Below are 23957 nucleotides of genomic sequence, written 5' to 3'. Positions count from 1 at the left end.
GAAGCAAGATACCTTCAATATTTTATATATAATAATATAACAATGCATTAAGCAAAAATGTATTACATTATATTACACAAAAATGTATGTACACTAAAAAAACGCTAACAAGGGGAGATTCCGGATTTGTCCTCTCCGATTTTAATATATAATTTAATATATAATTTAATATATAAAATATATGTTATAGTACCACTCTCCCGCAAGTCACAAGTAAAGCCATTCGATGCAATTCTCAAGCATTTATGAGAAAAAAATTAATTTAAACTTTATTTAACATTTTTATCTTTATATACTTTTATTGCTCTATTAAATTTTAATTAGTTTTTTTAATTTTATACAATTTTTTCAGTGCATATAAATGCTATTATATGGAGAATAAATAAATAAAATTAAAAATATATAAAGATAAAAATGTTAAATAAAGTTTAAATTAATTTTTTTTCTCATAAATGCTTGAGAATTGCATCGAATGGCTTTACTTGTGACTTGTGAGAGGGTGGTACTATAACATATATTTTATATATTAAAATCGGAGGGGACAAATCCGGAGCCTCCCCTTGTAAGTTAAAAAAATTAAAATTGGATCAAACCAAACAAACCTCAATGTTAATGCCAATCGTTCAGATGATGAGATAGATTGTCGAATGACGTCCTGTTTTTGCAATTTTGCTCCGATTAAGCTCAACAATTCTTCCAACTGTGTTGCAGTCATCCGAAAATAATTATGGAATCGTATATCCTCCAATATTAACTTTGGGACCGACGCAAAGAAAAAACTGTGTTCGTTTCTATTTTCGAAAATAGGTGCTACCCAATATTGTTTCTTTTTATATGTTTTCTTTTTCTTTTTTAAAAGAAGCATTGTAGAAGTTGCAACCGCTATGCGTCGTCTTCTAATTTCTGCTGCAACTGCAATTGCCACTGAATGTCTATATTGTTCTATATACTTGTATTGATTATTATAATCCATTTTTAAACGCGGTTAATTATTAAAGAGAACTTCGCAAAACGGAGCAGTCAAAAAATTTTTATTTTTGCTTTTCAACGCTGTTTTGTATTGCGCTAGAGTGGGAGTAATACGCTAGCTTTCCTTCGCTCCATGAAAAAGCAGGAGGCGATAGCAAACGGCTTTTCAACGCTGCTTTGTATTGCGGTAAAGTGGGGATGAAACGCTAGCTTTTCTTCGCTCCATGAAATTGCACCTTGAGCGTATCTTCGCTGAATACAGCCATTTCGTCAAAAATTGAGAAGAGGGGATGAAACGCTAGCTTTTCTTCGCTCCATGAAATTGCACCTTAAGGGTGCCGTCACATGGGACGTAACTTGCGTAAGCGTAACCAGCGGATCGCCAATCACCGAGTTATTCCGATAGAGCTTGACGAAGGGCTCTATCGGAATAACTCGGTGATTGGCGATCCGCTGGTTACGCTTACGCAAGTTACGCCCCATGTGACGGCACCCTACAGGTGCCTTTTCATGCTGACGCTCGACGCTCATTTTTAGCGTCAAAAGACGTCACGTGACCAAAAATAAAGATACCAATTCGTCAATTTTGGTCACGTGACGTCTTTTGACGCTAAAAATGAGCGTCGAGCGTCAGCATGAAAAGGCACCTTAAAAATGACGAATTGTCATCTTTATTTTTAATCACGCCATATGTTTTTTAACGCTGAAAATGAGCGTGGAGCGTCGGTATCGAATTGTCAGCGATCGTCACCTTGATACAACGACGTAAAGATGTCGCCGCATCTCGCATCGCCTTTGGCGAACATCACGTAGAGGGTTTCCGTTCTAGAGTTTGGAGGTTTGCGGCGGGTTGCCGGCTGCCATCTTGCACCTCGCTCGTTTGAGAAGCCGGCCGCCCTCAAAAATCTGTAGTTTCACGCGTTTGCGCGGCCTCAGCTACTCCGAGAGTAAGTTTCGTGCATTCGCAACGAATTGAAGAATCCATCGTATTTAATCCGATCAAGATTCGGGCTCGGAATGCTCTAGGTGAGTCGAAAATAAGCCTACATCGGTTGCTCGATCGTGATGGCGTGTGATTTACTGGGTACATGTGTGTACGTGCCTTGTACCTCTTGCATGTGCGTGCTTTTCTTTCGGTTGGCCGGTAGGCAGGTAATCTCGTTAAGATGTGGCTTCAATCGTGGCTACAAAAGTCATTCCATCTTTACGCCTACGACTTTTTCATACAAATATTCTGACAACTCGGCGTACGCCAAGGATATATCTAAGAATTACAATCGATAAAGGAAAATAAAATAACGTGCTTTCTCCTTTTCTGTTTCTGTCTCTCTTTTTATTACAATTAATAATGACTCGGCTTTATATTTCTAATTGTCTACTTTTATCGTATCTCTCTGCTTTCATCTTCTTTTGAAATTTTAAATGGTTCTTGAAATTTATTGCACAGTTTTTCTAATTATATTTGGAGATTCAAATCTTTTTAAGGTTTCCAAAATATAGATACGTGTCTATTTTTAATAAATTTTTAAAATAAAGATATATGTATATTATGATATATTATTCTGATAAATCTGATATAATTCATCCATCTATATATTCTCCCTGTCTGTGCTCCACAATTCATCAATGTATATATTAGAACAATAAAAGATATTATCTCAAATTGTCTCTTATCTTTTTAATTGATTTATCATTGAAATATATTATCCTACTTTATATACTTTTGTAGAGATACAACGTTGCTCTCTATTTAAATTATATGAATTGTTTAGGTTTATTACTGTTCTCACATGTACGTAGTTGGGTGAGCAGAGGAGACAAAGTCATTAATAGCTGTAAGTTTGAATCAGACAGTCGAGACAGTATATCAATCAACAAGACGCTTATCGATAATAATACTTCTGAGAGAATGGCTTTACCTAGTAGAGCGCGAGTCTATGCCGATGTAAATTCACATAAACCAAGAGAATACTGGGACTATGAATCTTATGTTGTCGATTGGGGGTAAGCTTTATCACGCATCAAGTATTATTGATATTGTAACAATATTATAACGCGCTGTTTCATTAATTTTTATATTTTCTGATATAGACAACAAGATGATTACCAGTTAGTAAGAAAATTAGGCAGGGGTAAATATAGCGAAGTATTTGAGGCCATAAATGTTACAAACAATGAAAAATGTGTCGTAAAAATATTGAAGGTAATAAATAATAATTCATATAGCGTATTACATTTGATAAGCATTTCATATAAAACAGCAGAAGGCGAAAATATATAATACTAACATTATATTTTTTATTTGTTGTAGCCTGTGAAAAAGAAGAAAATAAAAAGGGAAATAAAAATTTTAGAAAATCTTAAAGGTGGGACCAACATAATTACACTCCAAGCAGTTGTCAAAGATCCAGTTTCAAGGACACCAGCATTGATTTTTGAACATGTCAACAACACTGATTTCAAGCAATTATACCAGACGCTAACTGACTACGACATAAGATACTACCTCTACGAATTATTAAAAGTGCGTATATTATAAGTGCAATGGAACCAAATATCAATCCATCGTGAATCTTCGAGATTATTGTTTTGATAGATGTAGGTGTATATTTAGGTTCCAGGAAAAACTCAAAGATACTGTTTTTATCTTTCTCATTAATATTAGGGTTATGAATTCAATTTTTTTGCTTAGTTTTGCCTTTTATGCAGCATTTCTGCATTTTGCAAGATACTACTACATTAGATGAAAAGGAGGACTGTTATACATGTTTTATCTTTCAAATGATAAAGTAATTTATTTATGGATTTTTCGGTTTTCGATAGTTTTTGTACAATGCTTTTCTTTCTCTTTTTACCTTTATTGCTTTTATAATTGTCAATTTATTATTATTGTGCCATTTATGTTTTTTCCGCGAAAATATTTGAGATATTAATAGCTAAAAGATTACAGTTACATTAATATAAATTGAAACTGGTATATATCTCTAATGGTTTTATATTCATCTTATTTATTTTCTCTTTACAATATGGAGTAATTTTAAGAGTTTGTAATAAAACGAAAAGGCTCTGATATATAAATACGAAATGTAGATAGGAAATTGGTTAAGAACTATATGTGCAACAAAATGTTAATTTGAACGTTTTGTTCTTCCTTTGGACTATCTTCAGTGGATCAATCAAAAAAATTCATGCATCTTGGTCTTGATTTAAAAATGATTTCATTCTATTAAAACAAATATGAACATGTGAGAGAAATACTTCCTTTTCATCCTGCTAGATGTTAGTTAGAAATTTGTTTAAAGTTTCAGAGCAATTTGTTTTAATTTTTAGACTTGTGAATATTTGTTCTAAGTAATATATCATAGTAATACGTTCGTTCACATCCGTTGCATCGTCTAATCGCAAATACAGAGATAATATTTTATAATTAATGTAAATGTTTTTTTGTTTCGTTTCTGTACAGGCACTAGATTATTGTCACAGTATGGGAATTATGCACAGGGATGTGAAACCGCACAATGTTATGATAGACCATGAAAATCGAAAATTACGATTAATCGACTGGGGATTAGCAGAATTTTATCATCCTGGTCAAGAATACAATGTACGAGTAGCATCCCGCTATTTCAAAGGTCCGGAACTACTTGTAGATTATCAAGTAAGTATTGCAATATAGAAAATATAATAGAAAAGGGCAAAGAGAGATGGAGAGGAAGAAAGAATTGACAAGATCATACATGTGTGTGTGAGTGTGCATTACATATATATATATATTTTCAAACAGCAAATATTATATATATACAAGTTAATGAGAAATAACAAATGTTAACTGTAGGGTCACCAGACAATAATTAAAAATGACGAAGATTAAATCGACCAATTCTGGCAAAAATGAACTTTATTAATTCACGACGTTTCGACCGTAGATTTCGGTCCTTATCAAGTGCTGTGTTCTTAAGACATTAGTCAAATAAATAAGTTATTCGATGTACAGAAGATAACATGTTTAAATAATTAGAGAAGAGAAACGACTGTCTACTGAAACGTCGTGAATTAATAAAGTTCATTTTTGCCAGAATTGGTCGATTTAATCTTCGTCATTTTTAATGAGAAATATTTTTCGATATCTTACAGATGTACGACTATTCATTAGATATGTGGTCGTTGGGTTGTATGCTTGCAAGTATGATATTTAGGAAAGAACCGTTCTTTCATGGACATGATAATTATGACCAATTAGTTCGAATTGCAAAAGTTCTTGGGACTGAGGAATTATTTGAATATCTTGACAAGTATCACATTGAATTAGATCCTCGTTTCAACGACATCCTAGGTCGACATTCGCGCAAACGTTGGGAACGTTTTGTACATTCGGAAAATCAACATCTAGTATCGCCCGAAAGCTTGGATTTTCTTGATAAACTCTTACGCTATGACCATTATGAGAGATTAACTGCGCGCGAAGCAATGGAACATCCTTATTTTTGTAAGCATATACACATATATACATATATATCTATGCAATGTGTATTTTTTTCATCTTTTTTGTATTTTTGTGCGTACATGTACGCACACATCATCTAAGGAAAATATATATTTAAATGCTGAAAAAAAGGAAATAATTTTTTCCATTAATATAATTGCACATTTATATCGCGTATTATACATTGTAAAATCGTGTCAATGATAAAGTGTATCTTTCTGCCTAACCATATATTTTTTTTCTATTCTAGATCCCATAGTAAAAGAACAAGGTCGGTTGACCATGGTGTCATCATCACCTACTCCCATGACAGGCTCAGTGCCTGTAGGTGAGTAGCGGCCCAGGTAATGTCACCACTTTAATCTACCTCTAACTCTATACTCTAATTGACATAATTATAATATAGTTAACTTATATATATTGGACATTAAAAATTTAATACTGTAAAATATGTTTCTCTTATTTCATCAAGAATTGTGTTCTCTTAAGTATGTATTTTTTCCTTTTTTTTTTTTTTTTTTTTTTTTTTTCCCAAAATTATTACTTTTAGCATTTTATACCCTTATCGTCACGACAGATTTATAATAATATATCTTACGAAGCAGTTACATTCACCTGTATAAATTTTTATGCATAAAACCGCATTCAGATAGATGTAATCGCGAATATTTGCACTTTACATTGAAATAACTTGTATTTAATTAAGGTAAAAGGAAAATGTAAGTTGTAAATACATTATTATAAATAGAAAATATTGATTACACATACACATACATTGTTGATTTGTTATATTAGCTCGTCTTATATGTTAACGATCGACCGTAATGAATATATAAGCGTGTGACATTCAAACAATAATTATATACATATATATTTTATGTAATATGGCACATAATTCTACTCGTAAGCCTCTAGACCCTCGTTTTTTGTGCCATCCTATATATATATCTATCGCTTTCCTTTTAATAAATTAAAAAGATAATTTTAGCAATTATCTGAAAATATTATATGATAGTTTTTTATAATAGAGAATACACTTGAGGTGCACTCCACTCTGCATTACAAAATTGATTCGAATTGTTTGATTGACCGAATCTAGAAAAGATGAGGAATAAATATTTCTTTGTCCCAATGAGTCAATCAAATGTGTTTCGAAGCATTCGTAACGCCGAATGGAGAAGATACATGTAAACGGATACTCTTTCGAATAATGAATGATTCATTATATTATTTTTCTATCTGTATTGAAATTAAACGAAATGATAGAGAGAGAGACATCTTACATGTTGACATAGATTGTGCGACACATTGATATTAGTAAAAGGTCTCGTATCAAAGTGATTTTTTAACTAGGAGATTATTACAGATCATCGTGGCGTAACAATGACCACTGTACCGATTCATGGGACAAACGGATTGGAAAGCATGGAAGAAATTGGAAGCGGGTGTTTGACCGTTTCAGAAGAACTGCCTCAAGTAATCTTATAAGTTCAGCAATTCTGAATTTCAACAACCCGATTTCCAATCTACTACAAAATATTGCAATGCAGCAGCAGATATTTCGTATTGCCAAGTATATTCTTCTCCATACGAGAATTATTCTGATTTGTAACAACGGCTTGATCGATGATCCCATCATTAAGACTGAAGTATCTAATTTCGCTTTCTCTCTTTCAAAAATATATAATCACTCAAAATTTGCGATGTACTTAGTGTATCAGGGGAGATTAGGATTCTGGCACAAAATCTATCTCATGAGAATACATGCTCCGTCCATATTGGCCGGTGTGCATGCGATATCAAAAACAGCGAGTCGTTCATTTCCGTTTTACGATTCGCGACGCGTCCCACTATATCTACTATTTTTTCTGATGTTGCTATTATTATCATATTTTTGGCAGATCTATAAATGCATAAAGATGCAGCTAGATTCACTCTCATTTGATGAAAGATGATTACACACGATACGTGCAGTGGTGGAGATTTTAAGTAAGCCACCTATTTGCATTCACATACATTCATGTACACAGACACGCAAATGAACATATACACAGTCATACTTATACCTTAGGCCATTCGGTTTAGTACTTTTAACAATGATAAAAAAATGTTCGTTTATATCTGATACCACAATAGTTGAATAAAATGTTTGTTATAGCCAAGTACTCTTTGTGCTTTGTGAACACCTGCTCTGTGTATCCAGCGCATACTACTGCCGCAATCGTTATTTAATGAGAATAAGTATCGAAAAATCATCCACTTGAAGGCGCGTCGTAAGATCAAAATTTGTTATACGTACGTACGTGTGTTCTCCCTATTATACAACATTCTTTATACTTATCAAGAGAAATTTATTTATAAATAAAAGCAGGTTTTGCGGTAAAATCTATTAGTTATCGCATGTAAATTCACAAGCACCTTAAACACTTGGCACAAAGCCTATGAACATTATTGATATATGTAACTAATATAAAAGAAAAAACTATGTATATACATATGTATGTACGTATTTATAAACTTGGTTTCTTTGTATGTTGATCATTCTTACAATAATTTACATTGGAATTTGCTTTTCATGGTTTCACAAAATTATCAGTACTCTTTATTATATGCATTGAATAAATGATAATTATTCAATATAAATATATATATTGTAAGATCGATTCATACATAATGTACATTCAAAAGAATTTATCAACATTAAAACGAGACATACTTGTAAAGAATGTATAGGAATACAATACTCTCTTGTATACTGTAGCTTTTTTGTATAATTTTCCAAGGATTTGTGTCAGTTCCTATATAAATATGCATTAAGATTAATCGATCGCCATTTATATTCTCGCGCGTTAAAATATATTGTGTTTTAGTATCACAAGCGCAGTCTGATAAAAATATATGAGTATTCTACACGATTAGTTAAAGTAATAATATTGTTTCTCTCTCTATTTCTCTCTCTGATTACTACATCATTTTCGCTTTTATATATATACATATACATTAGAGTTATATATTAAGAATATATATATATATTATATTTTTTGAATTATATATATATATATATATATACATATATAATTCAAAAAATACATTCATGAACATATACAGATCAATAAGAATATATGCATATATTATCATGATATGACATTTAAAGTGACATATAAAAACATGTAAAAAAAAAGAGACTTTATACACACACACACACACACACACACTAATACGCGAATAGTTATACAAATATGTTTATTTTGTCCTTTACACTTTCATATTCATCAAGTATCAGCATTTATATACACAACTGAAAATTATTTTATTTGGCAAAAACGACGTACACACATATATTTAATTAGAGTTTTCTCATCCCTTTTTTGTTCTTTTAAATATATTAAATTAACAGTGATAATCTAATTTTATGGAAAAGGGAAATGTGAATAATAATCGCTACATTTAATATAAATAAACAAATAGCTCGAAAACATGAAAATTAAATAATGAATAATTAAAATAGAATTAATATATTGTGCTAAATTTTGGCTAATATTATTGTAATATATTTCGAGAGAGGCATAGATAAGAGATGGGTAAATATAAAGAATCGTTTGGGATACTTCTCTCTTCTCTTTCTTAGGTCAATGTTTTGAATACATTCAAACAATTTTTTCTATTGTTTTCTTTTTTTCCCGTCCCTTCTTCATCATCCTCTTTATATCATTCTTTTTTTCTCTCATCAATCTCTCTCTCTCTCTCTCTCTCTCTCTCTCTCTCTCTCTCTCTCTCTCTCTCTCTCTCTCTCTCTCTCTCTCTCTCTCTCTCTCTCTCTCTCTTCTCTCTCTCTTTCTCCGTAAGGAAAAATCGTAAAATAAAAAACTGCTGTTATTTCTTATATTGCTCTATAATTTTAATTTGCAAATAGATATTTTTGGTACATATTACACTGCAATATGCAAGATATAATATATATATATATATATATATTATTTCTTTATGTATATATATAAAAATATGTTTCAAAAACATGCTACAAAAATAAATATAAATACGACAATAAAATTTGCGCATAATTGCAATTAATTTAAATGCATACTGCGTGATGTGCAAGGCACAAAAACTAGCGTATTTAATATTTTTTATGATATTTTCATGTCGAATATAATAATTTAATATAAACATTTTGTAATATACAATTAAAAAATTAAAATAAAATATAATTTTATTCCTGACAAATCAAAATATTCCATTATTATCTTAAAGAAAATACGCTCGAACAAAAGTATAATATTTATATTTTTTGATTTTATTTCCATTTTAATTTGAACAACAGAGAACGCGTTCTCTTTTACTACCAAAGATGAAATAAAATTAGAAATATTTTATATTTATATTTATAATTTTATATTAAGCATAAGTAGCATAAGTATATATATATACACGCATCTATTAGCGAATGTATAATCGAAATCAACGGAGGCAGTGATTTGTTGTCACTTATTTCCCTTATATACATTAGTCCCTTATATATATACATAAAAAAAATCAAGATCCTCTTTTGCTCATATCAGTTAGGAAGGATCCCGTTAGCAAATATCAACACCGTTTACATCGATTGATTGGTCAATCAAATGCTCCGACATATTGGAGCGGAATCCGATATCTTAATTGCCATTGGCTAACTAAAACACTAGAATCTTTTGATTGGTCAATCGTGCTGATTATCCTAGGCATCGGTCGATATGATTGGATGTGTTCTATCAGAATATGTCAACAGGATCCTCATCCCTATAATGTAGTCAGCTGTGGTGCTGTCATCAGCCATCGTGCTTAACAGCTGGTCTCGCGAAAAGCTTCTTCTTAATTAAATAATTTTTCTCTCATCAAAGTATGAATGAAATAGAAAGTTTGCAACAGAAAATTACAGAACTCGAAAACGAGTTACGAGAAAAGAAAGATAAAGATGCGGCAGCAACGAGAGAAAAGATCGAACATATGTCAGCAGAAGTGGTGGATTCGAATCCGTATAGGTAAATTTAATATTTTTCGCTATTTTTGGTCACTTATATTGCGCTTATTGTAAAAATCAATTTTTTATAAAGTCAAATTTCTATAAATTGGCCTTTTATTAAAATGTTATTTTCTTGAAAAAGACAATTTACAAAGAACTTCTACATATGAGCATTTGACATATATACACAAACACACAATATAAATGATTAAATAATATTAAAAAATATAAATATATATATACACATGTATGCTTAAAAACTAAAATATTTATTATATATAAAAGATATAATATAGATATAATATAGATTTTATTGCAAGAAATTGTAGTAACTTTGTCCATTTTTTATTATCTTTATTTCAGCCGATTGATGGCATTAAAGCGTATGGGTATCGTTGAAAATTATGAAAAGATACGAGAGTTAACAATAGCTATAGTTGGAATTGGTGGTGTTGGTAGTGTAACGGCAGAAATGTTGACAAGATGTGGCATCGGAAAGGTAAAAATGTCGATGTTATTTACTGTGTGTTAATAACAGTAAATTATTGTCCAATTAATATTACAATTAATGTTTCAGCTGATACTATTTGATTACGACAATGTAGAACTTGCAAATATGAACAGATTATTTTTTCAACCACATCAAGCAGGTCAGAGTAAAGTAGAGGCAGCGGCAAATACTTTGCGTTATATAAATCCTGATGTGGAGATTGAAGTACGCAATTACAATATCACAACTATTGATCATTTTTCAGATTTTATGAATACAGTAAGGTATAAGTCTACAAATCTTCTTAATATAGATTATTCGTTTTTATAACAGATTTGTGCATATTGAATATCTTTTTTACTCTCTCTCTCTCTCTCTCTCTCTCTTAACTTGGTATATTTTATGATTAATTTAAATTTGTATTTTTGCAGTACTTCCAGCTTGGAAAGTGGACCAGTCAACTTAGTATTGAGTTGTGTTGATAATTTTGAAGCTCGTATGGCAATTAATACCGCATGTAACGAACTTAATCAGAAATGGTTTGAAAGTGGTGTTTCCGAAAATGCTGTTTCTGGTCACATTCAATTTATTGTGCCTGGTAAAACGGCCTGTTTTGCTGTAAGTTCTCAATTACATATGTACAAGTTGGCTCTTAAGGCACATAATGCTGATATGAATTTTTAAGAATCCTATACTTTGTAATTATTTTGTTAAACTTGAATTTTTAGTGTGCTCCACCTTTGATCGTAGCGTCTAGCATTGACGAGAAAACTTTGAAACGCGAAGGTGTATGCGCCGCATCATTACCCACTACTATGGGTATAGTGGCAGGCTTTCTAGTGCAAAACACTTTAAAATTTTTATTAAATTTTGGACAAGTATCTTACTACTTGGGTTACAATGCTATGGAAGATTTTTTTCCTAAAATGATTTTAAAACCAAATCCAAATTGCGATGATGCACATTGTATACAAAGACAAAAAGAATATGCACAAAAGCCAAAAAGTCAAGAAAAATCAAACAATATTATTGAAGAAAAAGCTATACATGAAGATAATAAATGGGGTATATATGAAAAAAAATTACAATCTTTTTTTTTGTAACATCTTGATATTTTTGCATTGCTTTTAACAGAGTATTACTTTTTTGTAGGAATTTCATTAGTCGAACAAAGTTGCCAAGCTGATGAAAAAACGTCCGTATCAACTTCAGGTGTAAGATATGTATATACTATTCCTACACCTACACATACGACCAATTCAGAAAGAGAACAAACTGTTCCTGAATCTACAGGACCAAGTTTAGAAGAATTAATGGCAGAGATGAAATCTATTTGAAAATGGTGCAATATAAATGCACACATACACATATTCCATACTCGAAAAATTTTTAACTTTATATTCGATATCATATATGAATGTTATAAATGTAATTCTTTTTGCTGCTTTTTGCTCTGAAAAAAAATCGTTTTTAATAGCCTAAAAATTACGATATATTACGTAAATAAAATATATTAAATGAAGTAAAGAAAACGATAAATTATGAGACTATATATACACATTTATATAGTTAGACACATATAAGCTGTTGAAATAAATTTACATTTTATTTTGAATTATTTAGATATAAATATTTTGATATAAGAAATTTTCATGTACCAATATGTATAGTATAATTTTGTTATAATCTTTTTTTTATATTTTAATGGATAATGTACAACAAAGACAGAATTATATGTCAAATTTTTCAAAGCATAAAGATGGTCCCTCTTCTTCATACTCTTCTCTCGTTACCAAAAGATTTGAAAACATTGTGTTTTGTGAAAGTTTTTTTCCACCATACCATGAATAAGTAATTGGACTGAAAGTGAAAGAATATTTATTAGTACACTTTTCAATATAATATAAGATGATAGTGAAATGAAATAAATAAAGTACTTTTGTGGTAAATAGACGTTTACGGCATATTCTGTTGGAGCTAAACTTCTAATTTCTTTGTACATTCTGTCCTTAAATCCTGGAAACTTTGCATTACCACCAGTAAGAATAATATTGGATAGAAAATGGGGCCATGTTTCTTCGTCGCAAGTTTTTATAGAATCTATAACAGCTTCAGGAATACCCATTTGTCGGATACCAATATCAGATGGATGGAATAATATTTCTGGTATGGCAAATCTCTCATTAGTCAAACGTAATGTTTGTTGCTCATTAGATGGTTCTGGATCCTTAAGATATCCACGTCGCAGAGTCGTATAATCTGGCAAAACATAATCCTTAGCGATGGTATTTTTCTCCAACTTATATTTGGCCTGTTCCATATCTTTAAAGAAATCTTGAGACACAAAACAACAATCTTCTTTCACTTGATTAATGACATACGTTTCATCCATAACATGCAGCTGACGATAAGACAGTATCTCTTTCAGGTGATTTGTTAGAAGCTTGCCACCTACGTCTAGCCTTCGTATCCCTTCCTTTACTTTTGTGTCATTGATATAAGGTACAATATGTGTAAAACTATAACCACTATCTACTACTATGCAGCATTTCGTATTAGGATTTTCAGATCTGTAATTGTAACACGAAAGACTCGCTGCGTTTATCCTCAGAAGACTATGACATTCGTATTCCTCAAAAAAGATCTCCGTCATAGCTTCCTGTATGCTTGGAAAATTAAATATTGGTTCTGTCACTATCATAGACAACTGATTTAAATTCACCGAACAAGACTCCTTCGAAAATATATAATCCCACAAAGTTTTCTGAATATCCCAATTCACTAGATAACCTTTTTGAAAAGGTAACATGTAAAACAATCCAGAGGCATCCCTACATTCTTCGATTTGATTTCCTATGAAGGGTCTGCGACGTTCGCTTTTTGCTTTCATTATGCAATTTGGAACTAATCTAAAATAAATATTTTCATTCATTATTGAGTGCAATAGAGTACATATTATCAAAGATGCAAGTTGATGCATTTTGACATACTTAGGTGTTTCAGTGGATAAACCAGCTTTTGCCGCGTAGGCACCATTATCGAGGATGAAAGTCGAGTTACTCATATTTAAAAAAATATCGTAAATGCAATTTTAAACAAAATTTTCTCTCCACCGGTAATCAAATTTCTATCGTTGTTTTATATACTTAAGTTGATTTTACATTTATACGACAAAACAAGTTTGTCGAGAATGTCGAGCGTACATTGGCTATGGGCTACTGCACACAGGACGCGTTGACGCGTTATGGCTTCTGCAGACCAGCGCGATTTCGTGACACGCGACGCGCGATATCCAATGAGCGTACAGCTTTCTCGAAAAAGCACAAGTTTAAATTTGGCGCAAACTCCGTTCATCATACTTGTGTCACGTGTTCCGTGTCTATAGCGCACAGGACGCGTCACACGTGGCGAGAAGGCGACGCGATAGCCAATAGTTGCAACTTTTAACGCGCGGCGGAAATCTGATTGGCTATTCGCGTCGCCTTCTCGCCACGCGTCGACCGTCGACGCGTCCTGTACGCCTGTAGTTCTGTGTGTAGAAGCCCACTGCCCATTAAGGTGCCTTTTCATGCTGACGCTCGACGCTCATTTTTAGCATCAAAAGATGTCACGTGACCAAAAATAAAGATACCAATTCGTCAATTTTGGTCACGTGACGTCTTTTGACGCTAAAAATGAGGATCTTTATCGTTCACGATTTTCGGTTACACTTGGTTACATTGGAATCTGAACAATCGAGGCGAACACGTGTTTGATCCGATTATTCTCTCTGTTTCACATAGATCTGTACAGATAATTATAAATCAACATGTTTTGGGGTAAGTAATTGCGTTCTATAATTTGTAAAGGTTTTATTATTTAGTGAAGATTTACATGTTGCGATGAAATACATATTGCGAAATGACATCGCCATGTGCTTACCAGAATAAAAAACGCACGTTTTAAGATGAGACTAGACTCGACGATCGCTTGCATTTATTATTTATTATATTTGATTCCTCATGTTATCCTCATTTTTACAGCGTTGATAATGGAACCGAACAAACGGTACACACAACGTGTAACTGAACCATTCCACCTGTCCATGGCGAGTTTAGATACGTTAGTAGGCGGTAAGAGTTGTTTATTTTAATATATTTGAAAATTCTGACCTTTATTGAAACTCGTTTTTTTTTTTATTTTAATATGTTAATACTTTTATATGCGGAATAACGATACTGCGCAATACATATATCGTGCATTAAATACTCCTCTTAAACAGTTGTAGTTATTGAATAAAATTGCAGTTGAGAAATAACATTTATTCATATATGTATGCATTTTATGTTCAAAACATCTGATCAACCGTTTTAAATGAAAAAACCTTTACTCTTCTTGTTTTGATTACTCATCAGTAAATAATGTCAAATGGAGTATATATATTATATGTATACAAATTATTATGTATACATAATAAAAATATTTATATGTCACAAATTACATAAATATATGTCGTGTGGAATATGTTCATTTATTCTGAAGTTCTTATCTATTTTATTACAGGTGATGATGCAGTACAAGTAATGGCAAATAGCAAGAATAAAAATTTTCTGCTTTGCACTTTAACAAAGGACAAAGTATGGCAAGTTCCTCTTGATTTAAATTTTGAAAAGGGAAATGTCATAACCTTTTTATGCAGTGGTAAAGGCCATGTACATCTGACTGGATATGCGATTCCTGAAGGTTCAGAAGTAGAGTATTCTTCTGAAGAAGAGGAGAAAGTATTAAAACAAGAAGTTGAGAAAAACTTAAAGAGAAAGGCAGAATCGCCAAAAGATGGAAAAAAATTAAAGCAAGCTAAGCAAGAATTTGTCAGTGAAAGCAATAATCAGGATGAGAGTTTTCTATTTTCGGAAGAAGATAGCGACTTAGATAGCGACGAAGAAACGGAAGATGAAACTGACGATGATGATGATAGTGAGGAGGAGGAGGAGGAGGAGGAGGAGGAGGAGGAGGAGGATGAGATACAGGAAAAACCAGCAAAGTCTCCAAAGCATGAAAAAAAGCAAAAAGAAAATCAACAGCAACATCAGCAGCAACAAAAAAAGAAACACGATAAGCAAAATAAAATAAATGGAGAAGAAATTAAACAAGAACAACAAAGTAAGAAACAAAAAAAGAAAGTGGAGCAGCAAACGCAAGAGAATAATCAAAATAAATCGAACAAAAGAACCCTTGAGGGTGGTGTACAAGTGGAAGATTTAAAATTTGGCGATGGTGCACTCGCAACAGCTGGCAAAAATATTACAGTTTATTATGTGGGTCGTTGTAAAATTGGGAATCGCGAAAAGAAAGTTGACTCTTGTACGTCCGGAAAAGGTTTCAGATTCCGCCTCTGTAGAGGACACGTGATAAAAGGATGGGATATAGGAATTACTGGAATGAAAGTTGGTGGAAAGCGCCGTATCACGATACCGCCTCATATGGGGTATGTGTAGTACTCTTATTCTCTTTTTTATTTTAATTTATGTTTCCTGTTGTATTGTCATATTACTGAGTTTCATATAACGAGTTATCTTTATAACTTTTTATTCAGGCAAAACTTTTATTTTGAACGTTAATTTAATGGAACAATGTTTTTGTTATAGGTATGGAGCTAAAGGCTCAAATCCCTCGATTCCTCCTAATAGCACACTTGTATTCGATATCGAACTTAACAACGTTAGTTAAATGAATAATATGTTCAACCATTTATTACTTATTGTGTTCCTAATACATAAGGATTCTCTTTATTTTTTCTTTATATATGTCCTTGTATTTTCTTATTTTTTTTATTTTAAAAATATCCATTTTGTTATCGCATAACATTTCAGATTATTCTTATTTAAAACTTGACAAATACTCCTGCAAAAATAAGACACAAAGAGAAAAAACATATAGTAAAAAAACATATATAACTTTTTTTTAATGAGACATTGGGTGAATTTCTTTCATTGCCTACAATAGAAATATTTTAGTCTTTAAAGACACATCTATTTAATGTTAAGCACTAATAAAACAATAAAGAAATTTCTAAATAAACAAGTTTATTTTGTAATAACATCTTAGAATATACATATATATGAACATCTTGGAATATATTTATATAATAGTATATGTAATACATATATATATATATATCTTACAATTAGAATATATTTTGTAATAACATTCTTCGAATTTCTATTATATGTTACTGAATCTTCCATTGCATCATACGTAAAATAAGTTTTTTGCATTATGTAGTCTATTGTATGCTTAGAAATATATAATTGTATTAAAATAAATCTTGAAATGGTAAAATATAATAAAAACTTTTTATACAATTTATGTTATGTAAAAAATTAAATATGGTATAGACAATTTTACATTTAGTAAATTGGATCAAAATGTCTTGTACTTTTAATCAATTCTATATAATTTGCTGAGGATTACTCAAATTTTTTTATTTGTACAAGGTAATTTACATGTTTATAGTTGCTGTGTTGAGAGAATATATAATAACTTCTTGGGGAAGTTTGGAGAAGTTTAACAATCAAATATAAATGTCAAAGTAGTTTATATAGATTAATTATGTGTATTCTAGATGAACAAATTTAATTGCTTTTCTTTACACCGTCTTGATTATCCTTCCACGATAAGGTACACGATCCATTTTTGCATTCTTTTATTAATTCTGGACATGGCTCGTCCCCCTTGGCCTCTTTCCCTTTATTTCTTAATTGCCACCATTTGATCAATAATGGTTGTATGAGAAATCTCCATATTATTAGAAATATAGGAACAGCGAAGCATGGTACACACACCATTCTGTGTATATGTAACTTTTTTATCTAGAATTATACAGGTATATTTTATTTTAATAGAAAATAAGAACATTCTCATCTAAGAATATTATATAGTTATACTGTTATACTATATATGACTTTGATTACAATGTTATTTTAAAAAAATTTTTATATACATTTATAAATCTTTATGTATGTATAATTTTGCATCTCGAAAAAGAACAATTGTTACCTCAGAGAACGGAGAAAAAAGCAACGCTATAACGAATTTCTACGGAATAATTGAGCGAATGTGAAAAAGAAATCTATGCAAGCATAACCTAGACGAAATCGGCGAGACTTTGTGTATCACCGACACTTTGATGTTCTCCAAAAATATATCAGCCTAAATGCCAGATTGTCGGTTCGCGCTAATGATTATCAGCACTGTCAATACACTCGTAATCGTGATATACGAAGATTGTTATACGTTTTAATATACGTTACAGTCTTTGACGTTTCTATTTTCTATCATATTTTCATTATCATTACTTCCGCTTGTGCAGCGTCGCGCTGAGCGCGACTAGGATTGGACTAGTGTTAAATTTAATGCGCATGCGCGCATATAATTATAGGTAAATACGTCACACAATTGGCTATCAAATTTAAAAAATTTTTAAAATTTATTTTATTTGATAATCAATTGTATGACATTGTGTATTTTTTGCTGAAAAGCTTGATATTATATATAACAAGGTATTTTATCGCGCGATATTAACAGAATAACGTTACCACGCCTTTCTGTAAATTAATTATTTTTAAATTTTAATTATTTTTATATTCATATAGCATGATTGTATTGCTACACAATCTCTGGTATTTAATTATACGTAAGACATGGTCACAGCCATTCATTGCGAGATTACAGGATAGCTCTACATCTATATAAGGTACTGAAATAGATATATGCATATAAAACGAGAGTATTTGTATCACAAAATGTCTGTGGTAAGAGCTACCAAAATATTTCGTAGAAATTATAAAATATTCTAGATATATTGAAATATATAATATGTATATCGCTCATGGAACTTTTAGATGATTAGTCAAAGTTTAGCAAAAGAAAAATCCTAAGCACCGGTAGCTGCGAGTGATTTTGTAACACACGAGGGACGAGGAACGCTCCTGCGCAATTTTAAGAAGGAATGATTGCATCCGGATGAGAGAAATCTTTGACTCTTAAATACTTCCAAACACCTTATGACCTCTCGTTACGCATAACGAGACGACGATGACGCTTAATACGAAAAAAATTAAACCAAAGAGAGTGGTGAGGGCTCTGCACCATTGCCGTTTCCGTTTCGCTTTTGCGATTGTTCGACTTAAACGCTCGGCACGTGTTACGTCGAGAGTGAAATCGAAATCTTCTCCTAAGCCTTTGACGGCCAAGCGACGATTCCAATCGTTCGACGAGGCGATCGTTTCTTCGCTAGACGAGCCAATGTCGCTATAATTCAGCTGCTGGAACATTTTGTAATTTTTCATATAACGTATAAATATATGTGTATACACACACACTTGTAATAAATGTCAATTTACAAAACATAACTATATAACTATATAACAGCGGATAAAATTGAGACTTTTATTTTTTCTTACATACATATATATATAGATCATCATATTGAGTACTCACCGTTGAATATTTCGATTCGGATTTCGAGGTGAGCCCGTTTTGGCATCGCTTAGAATCTTTATCTAATCCACAACCACTTCCAACATGTCTGTCATCGAGATATTCAAGGACATACGGACCACTGGGCGTTTCGCAAGACTCCCTCTCTACGTTTTCGCGACTCGTTATCCGATCGTTTTTGAGCAACAACGCGGATCGCACCGAGTTATTCTCGTAGAAAGTGCGAGGACCGACGTGTAATTCAGAATTGGCAGAATTTACTCTCGACGGCACGCCCTTGATGTAATTCGGCGATGCCGACAGATTATCGTCGTTGAAAGTCCAGGAAGGGCAAACGTATTCGTATAAATTGTCACTCCTTGGACCGATCTCGACAGAAATGATGCGCGAGATATCGCGCAAGACATCTTCCGGTGCCACAGCAATGTCACCGTCTATCACAGAATTGAGAGTTCGAGACAATTCGAGCAGCACCTCGCGCGCCGATGCTCTCAGCGGTGATGATGTCGGCGGCGATGATGACGGCGGCGGATAACTACACGTGGTGCAACCACATACGCGACACGTATAAATACCTGTCAGAAAGAATAAAGGATACCCTTAAGAAAGGATGATGCGGACGATATTTCTGCGAAATTTAAAAGAAAGTAAAATCGCCGCTTTCATATTCTGACCTTCATAATCGATATTTTCGGCCTGATGATATGCGACGGATGGCCAAATGGATTGCGGAACGCAAGCTGTCTCGCTCTCGTGAATCACAGCTAGACCACCGTATGACAGATCTCTCGTCGACGTTGACGCGTAATAAGAGCACGAACCGACCGACAACAGCGGAGAGTGGCTCGAGTAACCGGAGCTGATGGATGTTTTGCAACATCTTCTCGCATTATTAATAATTCGCGTTGTAGCTGCCGACTTGCCGCCTTGGCTGATGCCGCTTGCGAACTTGGAGATCTCGCTCAAGTCTGACCGCACCCTGAAAGATGATTTAATCGAGTAGATGTAGGTGTACATGATGATATACGGATGTGCAAGAAGAGGCTACAAAAATCGCAATATCATTTCTATATCTTTGACATTTGTTTGAAAAACTCCAAAAAAACTAACGGCTTCGATTCCTACCATTCGATCCCATACGGCTCGATTGTAGGTGACATGCGTTGTCTTTCTGTAGCATCGGAACTAATCCTGGAATCACGCGGGATTGCCGCTCGAACGCCGGCGCTCGAATGCATCCCCCGATGACATTCGACGATGGCGTTCGATGACGCATAGAGCGTTACCGCATGCAGATTCGTCCAAAGCTGGTCCGAACCATCGCCGCATACTCGAACAGTCGCGCTCTCGTCATCGACGGATCATCGTAGCCTCTTCCTGAAAGTCATACAGATAATATATATAGACTTTAGACTTTTTATACATCTTTCACCGGGTACATTTATCTCGCGCGCCCTCAGTTATATGAATGCATGCGCGCACATTCGGCACATTTCAAGGTCGCTTTCACATTCACGTTACGTTCACGGCCGACGTAAAGCGCCTATTACGTTACTTAATGTGGGTCATTCTTTTTTTCAAATTTACGATTATCGTCGATGCGAAAATTTTCCAGTTTTATTTTTCACTTTTATACATTATATCGGACGATCAAATTATTTATTCTCTTCTTTCAGTTTCTCAAATTTCGTCAACGAGGAATAATGTGCGTACGAGAAAAAGAGAAAGTAGGTGGGCGCGCGCACGCATTTTCGAATTACGTCAACTTGATGAATATTTAAAAAATGCCCTCTGTATTTGTGTTACGTTAAATTCCGTATTACATATATATGTGAATATTCAAATGACTTTTCGTTTCATTGAAATTGGCCGTTCGCAAATTCGTATATGATGTGTATTTCGATCCTGTAAAAAAAAAATTTTACTTAATACAACTACATATTGTTAAACTTATATAATTATTTAAGTATTTAGAATCCATGGATCAACGTGTAATAATGCTGCAATATAAGAAGGAGAGAGAGAGAGAGAGAGAGCGTCATACATTCCAACAACAGCAATTGCCAATCGACCAGCCAACTACTTTCACCTCGGCGCGACACGTTCGTCTCAATGTTTACGTATTACACTGCCTATAGAATGACGGACCGACGTTATAAAAGCTCGGCATGAGGAAAGAGCGATCTTTCCACATAACTCGATCAGTGATCGTGACCGCGATTGGCATAATGATCCGCAACAAGTATTCGGATGCTGCGTTCTCTGCGCGCGCATACTTTTGCAAATGAGAAAAAATATGCGCTTCTAGATTTATTTTTTATGTATACTCTTGGGTAATTTGCGATTCGATGGTGTGCGTGGCTATTTTATCAAAATTCTAAATTGAAAACATGTTTACTTTTTTTTTTCTTTAGACATATATATGTATACATCGCGATTAACGGATCGTAATTTTCATGTATATAAATCTTTGATATAATAAGAGACAAATCGAAAGTTGATGCCAAAGGTGTTTATCGATTTATATGTATACGAATTATATATATATTACGAAAATGTTTATCTCTCGATCTGAATTGAGCTGCTGATGAGCATCGCGGAAGAGAAATATATATATATAATGAGACTTTACAATGTTCCTCTTCCTTATGTGAAGTTACGACAATTATACATTGTATGTATATAAGATAGATATTATATATACGCACGCACGCACAACGTGTAATGAGCAACGAAACGAAATCGCGAAAAATATTTAACTTACGAACTTTCACTCGCACTCATTCAGGGGCGTCGGCGGAAAAGAATCATCGCATCAATCATCATTATTGTGTACCACTTCATTTTGAGTATTCGATCAAATGTTTGAAAAATATATAACATATTTACAATCACTCTTACGACATAATTACTTTTTTGCGAATAATATATCGGATTAAGATTATTCTTAAACGAACGTTATATTAAGTTTCATCTCGCGCGCGTCAATTCAAGCATTTATATTTCGATCTATTATTGAGAAATGAAGAATTTAATATTCAAAGCTGGCTTATTTTATTCGCAAGGGTATTAACGCGATGTTAATCGTGTGAATTGCGATTTTAAGGAACGAAAATAATCGAAATATTAGAAATAAAGATAGCAGAATAATGATGATTTATCCCATTATAGATTAAAATAATATTCGCAGAGTAACTTATTATTGTAATAGCATCGTTGCAATAAATAAATTAATATATATATAATTAATAAACAGATAGAAGCCTTGCTCATTATAATAAGATATATATTTCTCTCTCGATGCAGTTATAAAAAAAATGTGCAACAATCGTTTTAAAAATGCGCGGAAGAAAAACTAAATGTAAAATGATTTTATTCGTCACACACACACACACACACACACACACACACACACACACACACACACACACACACACACACACACACACACACACACACACACACACACACACACACACACACACACACACACACACACACACACACACACACACACCGCGTAATTAATAATGGATGCTTTCCATTTTGTAATCCAATAAGTCGATACAAAAATGTCGCTAAATAAATTACGCAAACGGAAAGTATACTCTATAATATATATTTTTCCTCTTTCTTTCTCTTTCTCTCATTTTCTTGTTCATCTTCGCGGTGATTTTCAGTATTAAATTGTATTTACCTCCGTGGAGGATGCGCGCAAGGAAGTACATCAACGGCGCAAACTTTCACACGCGCATCGTGTCGATATCGCATCCGCTGATGATGATACACTCACGACGATTCAAAGGAAACTGAAAAGCTCCACCGAGGCGATGAAGTGCGCGCGACACCGAGACCGAGACGGTCTTTTCTCTTCTCTCTTTTCTCGTTTCGCAGAAGTCGCGTATATCCCCTGCCGATTATCCCTCTCTTTGTGTCGCCTGCATTTCGTCTCTTTTCCTTTTCCTTTCTACACACGTTTATTAATTACATTTCTTCTCGTTGCGTAGTATATATATTTTATATTCCCAGTCTATTTTCTTTACGCATTTTTCACGGGAGAGGCTCACTTGCGCACAATACAATTGCACACGTTGCAATTGCACACCGTGCTATTAGACACATAATTATGTGCGCAACTTTAAAGTTGCGCACAGTTCTTTTGCCCACAGTTCTTTTGCGCACAGTTCTTTTGCCCACTGTTCTTTTGCGCACCGTGCTGGTAGACACCCCTACCGGCGGGGTGGGTGCGGGAGGAGGGGCCGAAGGCCCCCTTGCACCCCCCCGTGTGTGTGTGTGTGTGTGTGAATAGAGCATGTGTCGCGCATTTTCGTGTTCAATTGCACGGTGTGCAAACGAACGGTGCGCAAAAGAACTGTGCGCAAAAGAACTATGGGCAAAAGAACTGTGCGCAACTTTATGTGTCTAATAGCACGGTGTGCAATTGCAACGTGTGCAATTGTACTGTGCGCAAATGAAGGCTTCTCATTTTTCACACGCGATTCTATGGAAAAAATTAAAAATATAACCATATACAT

General features: G+C 33.3%; 5 protein-coding genes across 14 annotated transcripts; 3 read left to right on the top strand and 2 right to left on the bottom strand.

The window, feature by feature from the left end:
- The first annotated feature begins 1856 nt into the window (after positions 1 to 1856).
- On the top strand, positions 1857 to 8043 carry Ckiialpha (casein kinase II subunit alpha). Of its 3 annotated transcripts, none has more exons than XM_083049576.1 (7): positions 1857 to 1995; positions 2742 to 2973; positions 3061 to 3172; positions 3281 to 3493; positions 4433 to 4627; positions 5104 to 5455; positions 5703 to 6376. In XM_083049576.1, exons 2-7 carry the CDS (start codon positions 2879 to 2881, stop codon positions 5786 to 5788), a joined length of 1053 nt encoding a protein of 350 aa, XP_082905702.1. In that variant the 5' UTR covers positions 1857 to 1995; positions 2742 to 2878; the 3' UTR covers positions 5789 to 6376. The 3 variants fall into 3 exon arrangements, with proteins under 3 accessions (XP_082905702.1, XP_082905704.1, XP_082905701.1); XM_083049578.1 differs by lacking the exon at positions 1857 to 1995 and adding an exon at positions 6819 to 8043 and having other exon boundaries at positions 5703 to 5780; XM_083049575.1 differs by lacking the exon at positions 1857 to 1995 and adding an exon at positions 6819 to 6956 and having other exon boundaries at positions 5703 to 5796.
- Positions 8044 to 10229: 2186 nt separating this feature from the next.
- Uba5 (Ubiquitin-like activating enzyme 5) lies at positions 10230 to 12449 on the top strand. Its single transcript, XM_083049584.1, has 6 exons — positions 10230 to 10470; positions 10815 to 10950; positions 11029 to 11225; positions 11373 to 11559; positions 11670 to 12006; positions 12094 to 12449. Exons 1-6 carry the CDS (start codon positions 10331 to 10333, stop codon positions 12276 to 12278), a joined length of 1182 nt encoding a protein of 393 aa, XP_082905710.1. The 5' UTR covers positions 10230 to 10330; the 3' UTR covers positions 12279 to 12449.
- A 72-nt stretch (positions 12450 to 12521) lies between these two features.
- On the bottom strand, positions 12522 to 14172 carry Arp6 (Actin-related protein 6). The gene is made up of 3 exons (XM_083049585.1): positions 13932 to 14172; positions 12879 to 13850; positions 12522 to 12801 (listed from the first exon to the last, which is right to left on the bottom strand). Exons 1-3 carry the CDS (start codon positions 14003 to 14005, stop codon positions 12672 to 12674), a joined length of 1176 nt encoding a protein of 391 aa, XP_082905711.1. The 5' UTR covers positions 14006 to 14172; the 3' UTR covers positions 12522 to 12671.
- A 428-nt stretch (positions 14173 to 14600) lies between these two features.
- Positions 14601 to 17246, top strand: Fkbp39 (FK506-binding protein 39kD). The gene is made up of 4 exons (XM_083049596.1): positions 14601 to 14759; positions 14964 to 15053; positions 15484 to 16408; positions 16569 to 17246. Exons 1-4 carry the CDS (start codon positions 14750 to 14752, stop codon positions 16648 to 16650), a joined length of 1107 nt encoding a protein of 368 aa, XP_082905722.1. The 5' UTR covers positions 14601 to 14749; the 3' UTR covers positions 16651 to 17246.
- Positions 17247 to 18067: 821 nt separating this feature from the next.
- LOC145942659 (uncharacterized) lies at positions 18068 to 23886 on the bottom strand. Of its 8 annotated transcripts, none has more exons than XM_083049588.1 (6): positions 23120 to 23886; positions 21183 to 21327; positions 20548 to 20799; positions 20097 to 20401; positions 19423 to 19997; positions 18068 to 19247 (listed from the first exon to the last, which is right to left on the bottom strand). In XM_083049588.1, exons 3-6 carry the CDS (start codon positions 20658 to 20660, stop codon positions 18966 to 18968), a joined length of 1275 nt encoding a protein of 424 aa, XP_082905714.1. In that variant the 5' UTR covers positions 20661 to 20799; positions 21183 to 21327; positions 23120 to 23886; the 3' UTR covers positions 18068 to 18965. The 8 variants fall into 8 exon arrangements, with proteins under 8 accessions (XP_082905714.1, XP_082905716.1, XP_082905719.1 ...); XM_083049590.1 differs by having other exon boundaries at positions 21271 to 21327; XM_083049593.1 differs by lacking the exon at positions 23120 to 23886 and adding an exon at positions 21467 to 21541 and having other exon boundaries at positions 21271 to 21327.
- Between the last annotated feature and the right edge of the window lie 71 nt (positions 23887 to 23957).

The sequence above is a fragment of the Prenolepis imparis genome, unplaced genomic scaffold, assembly GCF_030444845.1.
Source record: "Prenolepis imparis isolate NDT839.2.m4 unplaced genomic scaffold, iyPreImpa1.0 SCAF_11, whole genome shotgun sequence".
In the NCBI taxonomy this organism is placed as follows: domain Eukaryota; kingdom Metazoa; phylum Arthropoda; class Insecta; order Hymenoptera; family Formicidae; genus Prenolepis; species Prenolepis imparis.
Note: the sequence above shows the minus strand (reverse complement) of the source record. Positions and strands in the feature narration are given on the sequence as shown.

Coding starts and splice junctions, on each gene's coding strand:
- Uba5 (XM_083049584.1), top strand. CDS start 10,331: ATGAATGAAATAGAAAGTTTGCAACAGAAAATTACAGAACTCGAAAAC. Junction 11,560..11,669: donor GTAAAACGGCCTGTTTTGCT/GTAAGTTCTCAA, acceptor TTGAATTTTTAG/TGTGCTCCACCTTTGATCGT. Junction 12,007..12,093: donor ACATGAAGATAATAAATGGG/GTATATATGAAA, acceptor ACTTTTTTGTAG/GAATTTCATTAGTCGAACAA.
- Fkbp39 (XM_083049596.1), top strand. Junction 15,054..15,483: donor TTTAGATACGTTAGTAGGCG/GTAAGAGTTGTT, acceptor ATTTTATTACAG/GTGATGATGCAGTACAAGTA. Junction 16,409..16,568: donor ACGATACCGCCTCATATGGG/GTATGTGTAGTA, acceptor TTTTTGTTATAG/GTATGGAGCTAAAGGCTCAA.
- Ckiialpha (XM_083049578.1), top strand. CDS start 2,879: ATGGCTTTACCTAGTAGAGCGCGAGTCTATGCCGATGTAAATTCACAT. Junction 2,974..3,060: donor TCTTATGTTGTCGATTGGGG/GTAAGCTTTATC, acceptor TTTCTGATATAG/ACAACAAGATGATTACCAGT. Junction 3,494..4,432: donor ACCTCTACGAATTATTAAAA/GTGCGTATATTA, acceptor GTTTCTGTACAG/GCACTAGATTATTGTCACAG.
- LOC145942659 (XM_083049588.1), bottom strand. CDS start 20,660: ATGCATTCGAGCGCCGGCGTTCGAGCGGCAATCCCGCGTGATTCCAGG. Junction 20,402..20,547: donor GAGCCGTATGGGATCGAATG/GTAGGAATCGAA, acceptor ATCATCTTTCAG/GGTGCGGTCAGACTTGAGCG. Junction 19,248..19,422: donor CCGAATCGAAATATTCAACG/GTGAGTACTCAA, acceptor AAAATGTTCCAG/CAGCTGAATTATAGCGACAT.
- Arp6 (XM_083049585.1), bottom strand. CDS start 14,005: ATGAGTAACTCGACTTTCATCCTCGATAATGGTGCCTACGCGGCAAAA. Junction 13,851..13,931: donor TTATCCACTGAAACACCTAA/GTATGTCAAAAT, acceptor TATTTATTTTAG/ATTAGTTCCAAATTGCATAA. Junction 12,802..12,878: donor AACGTCTATTTACCACAAAA/GTACTTTATTTA, acceptor TTTCACTTTCAG/TCCAATTACTTATTCATGGT.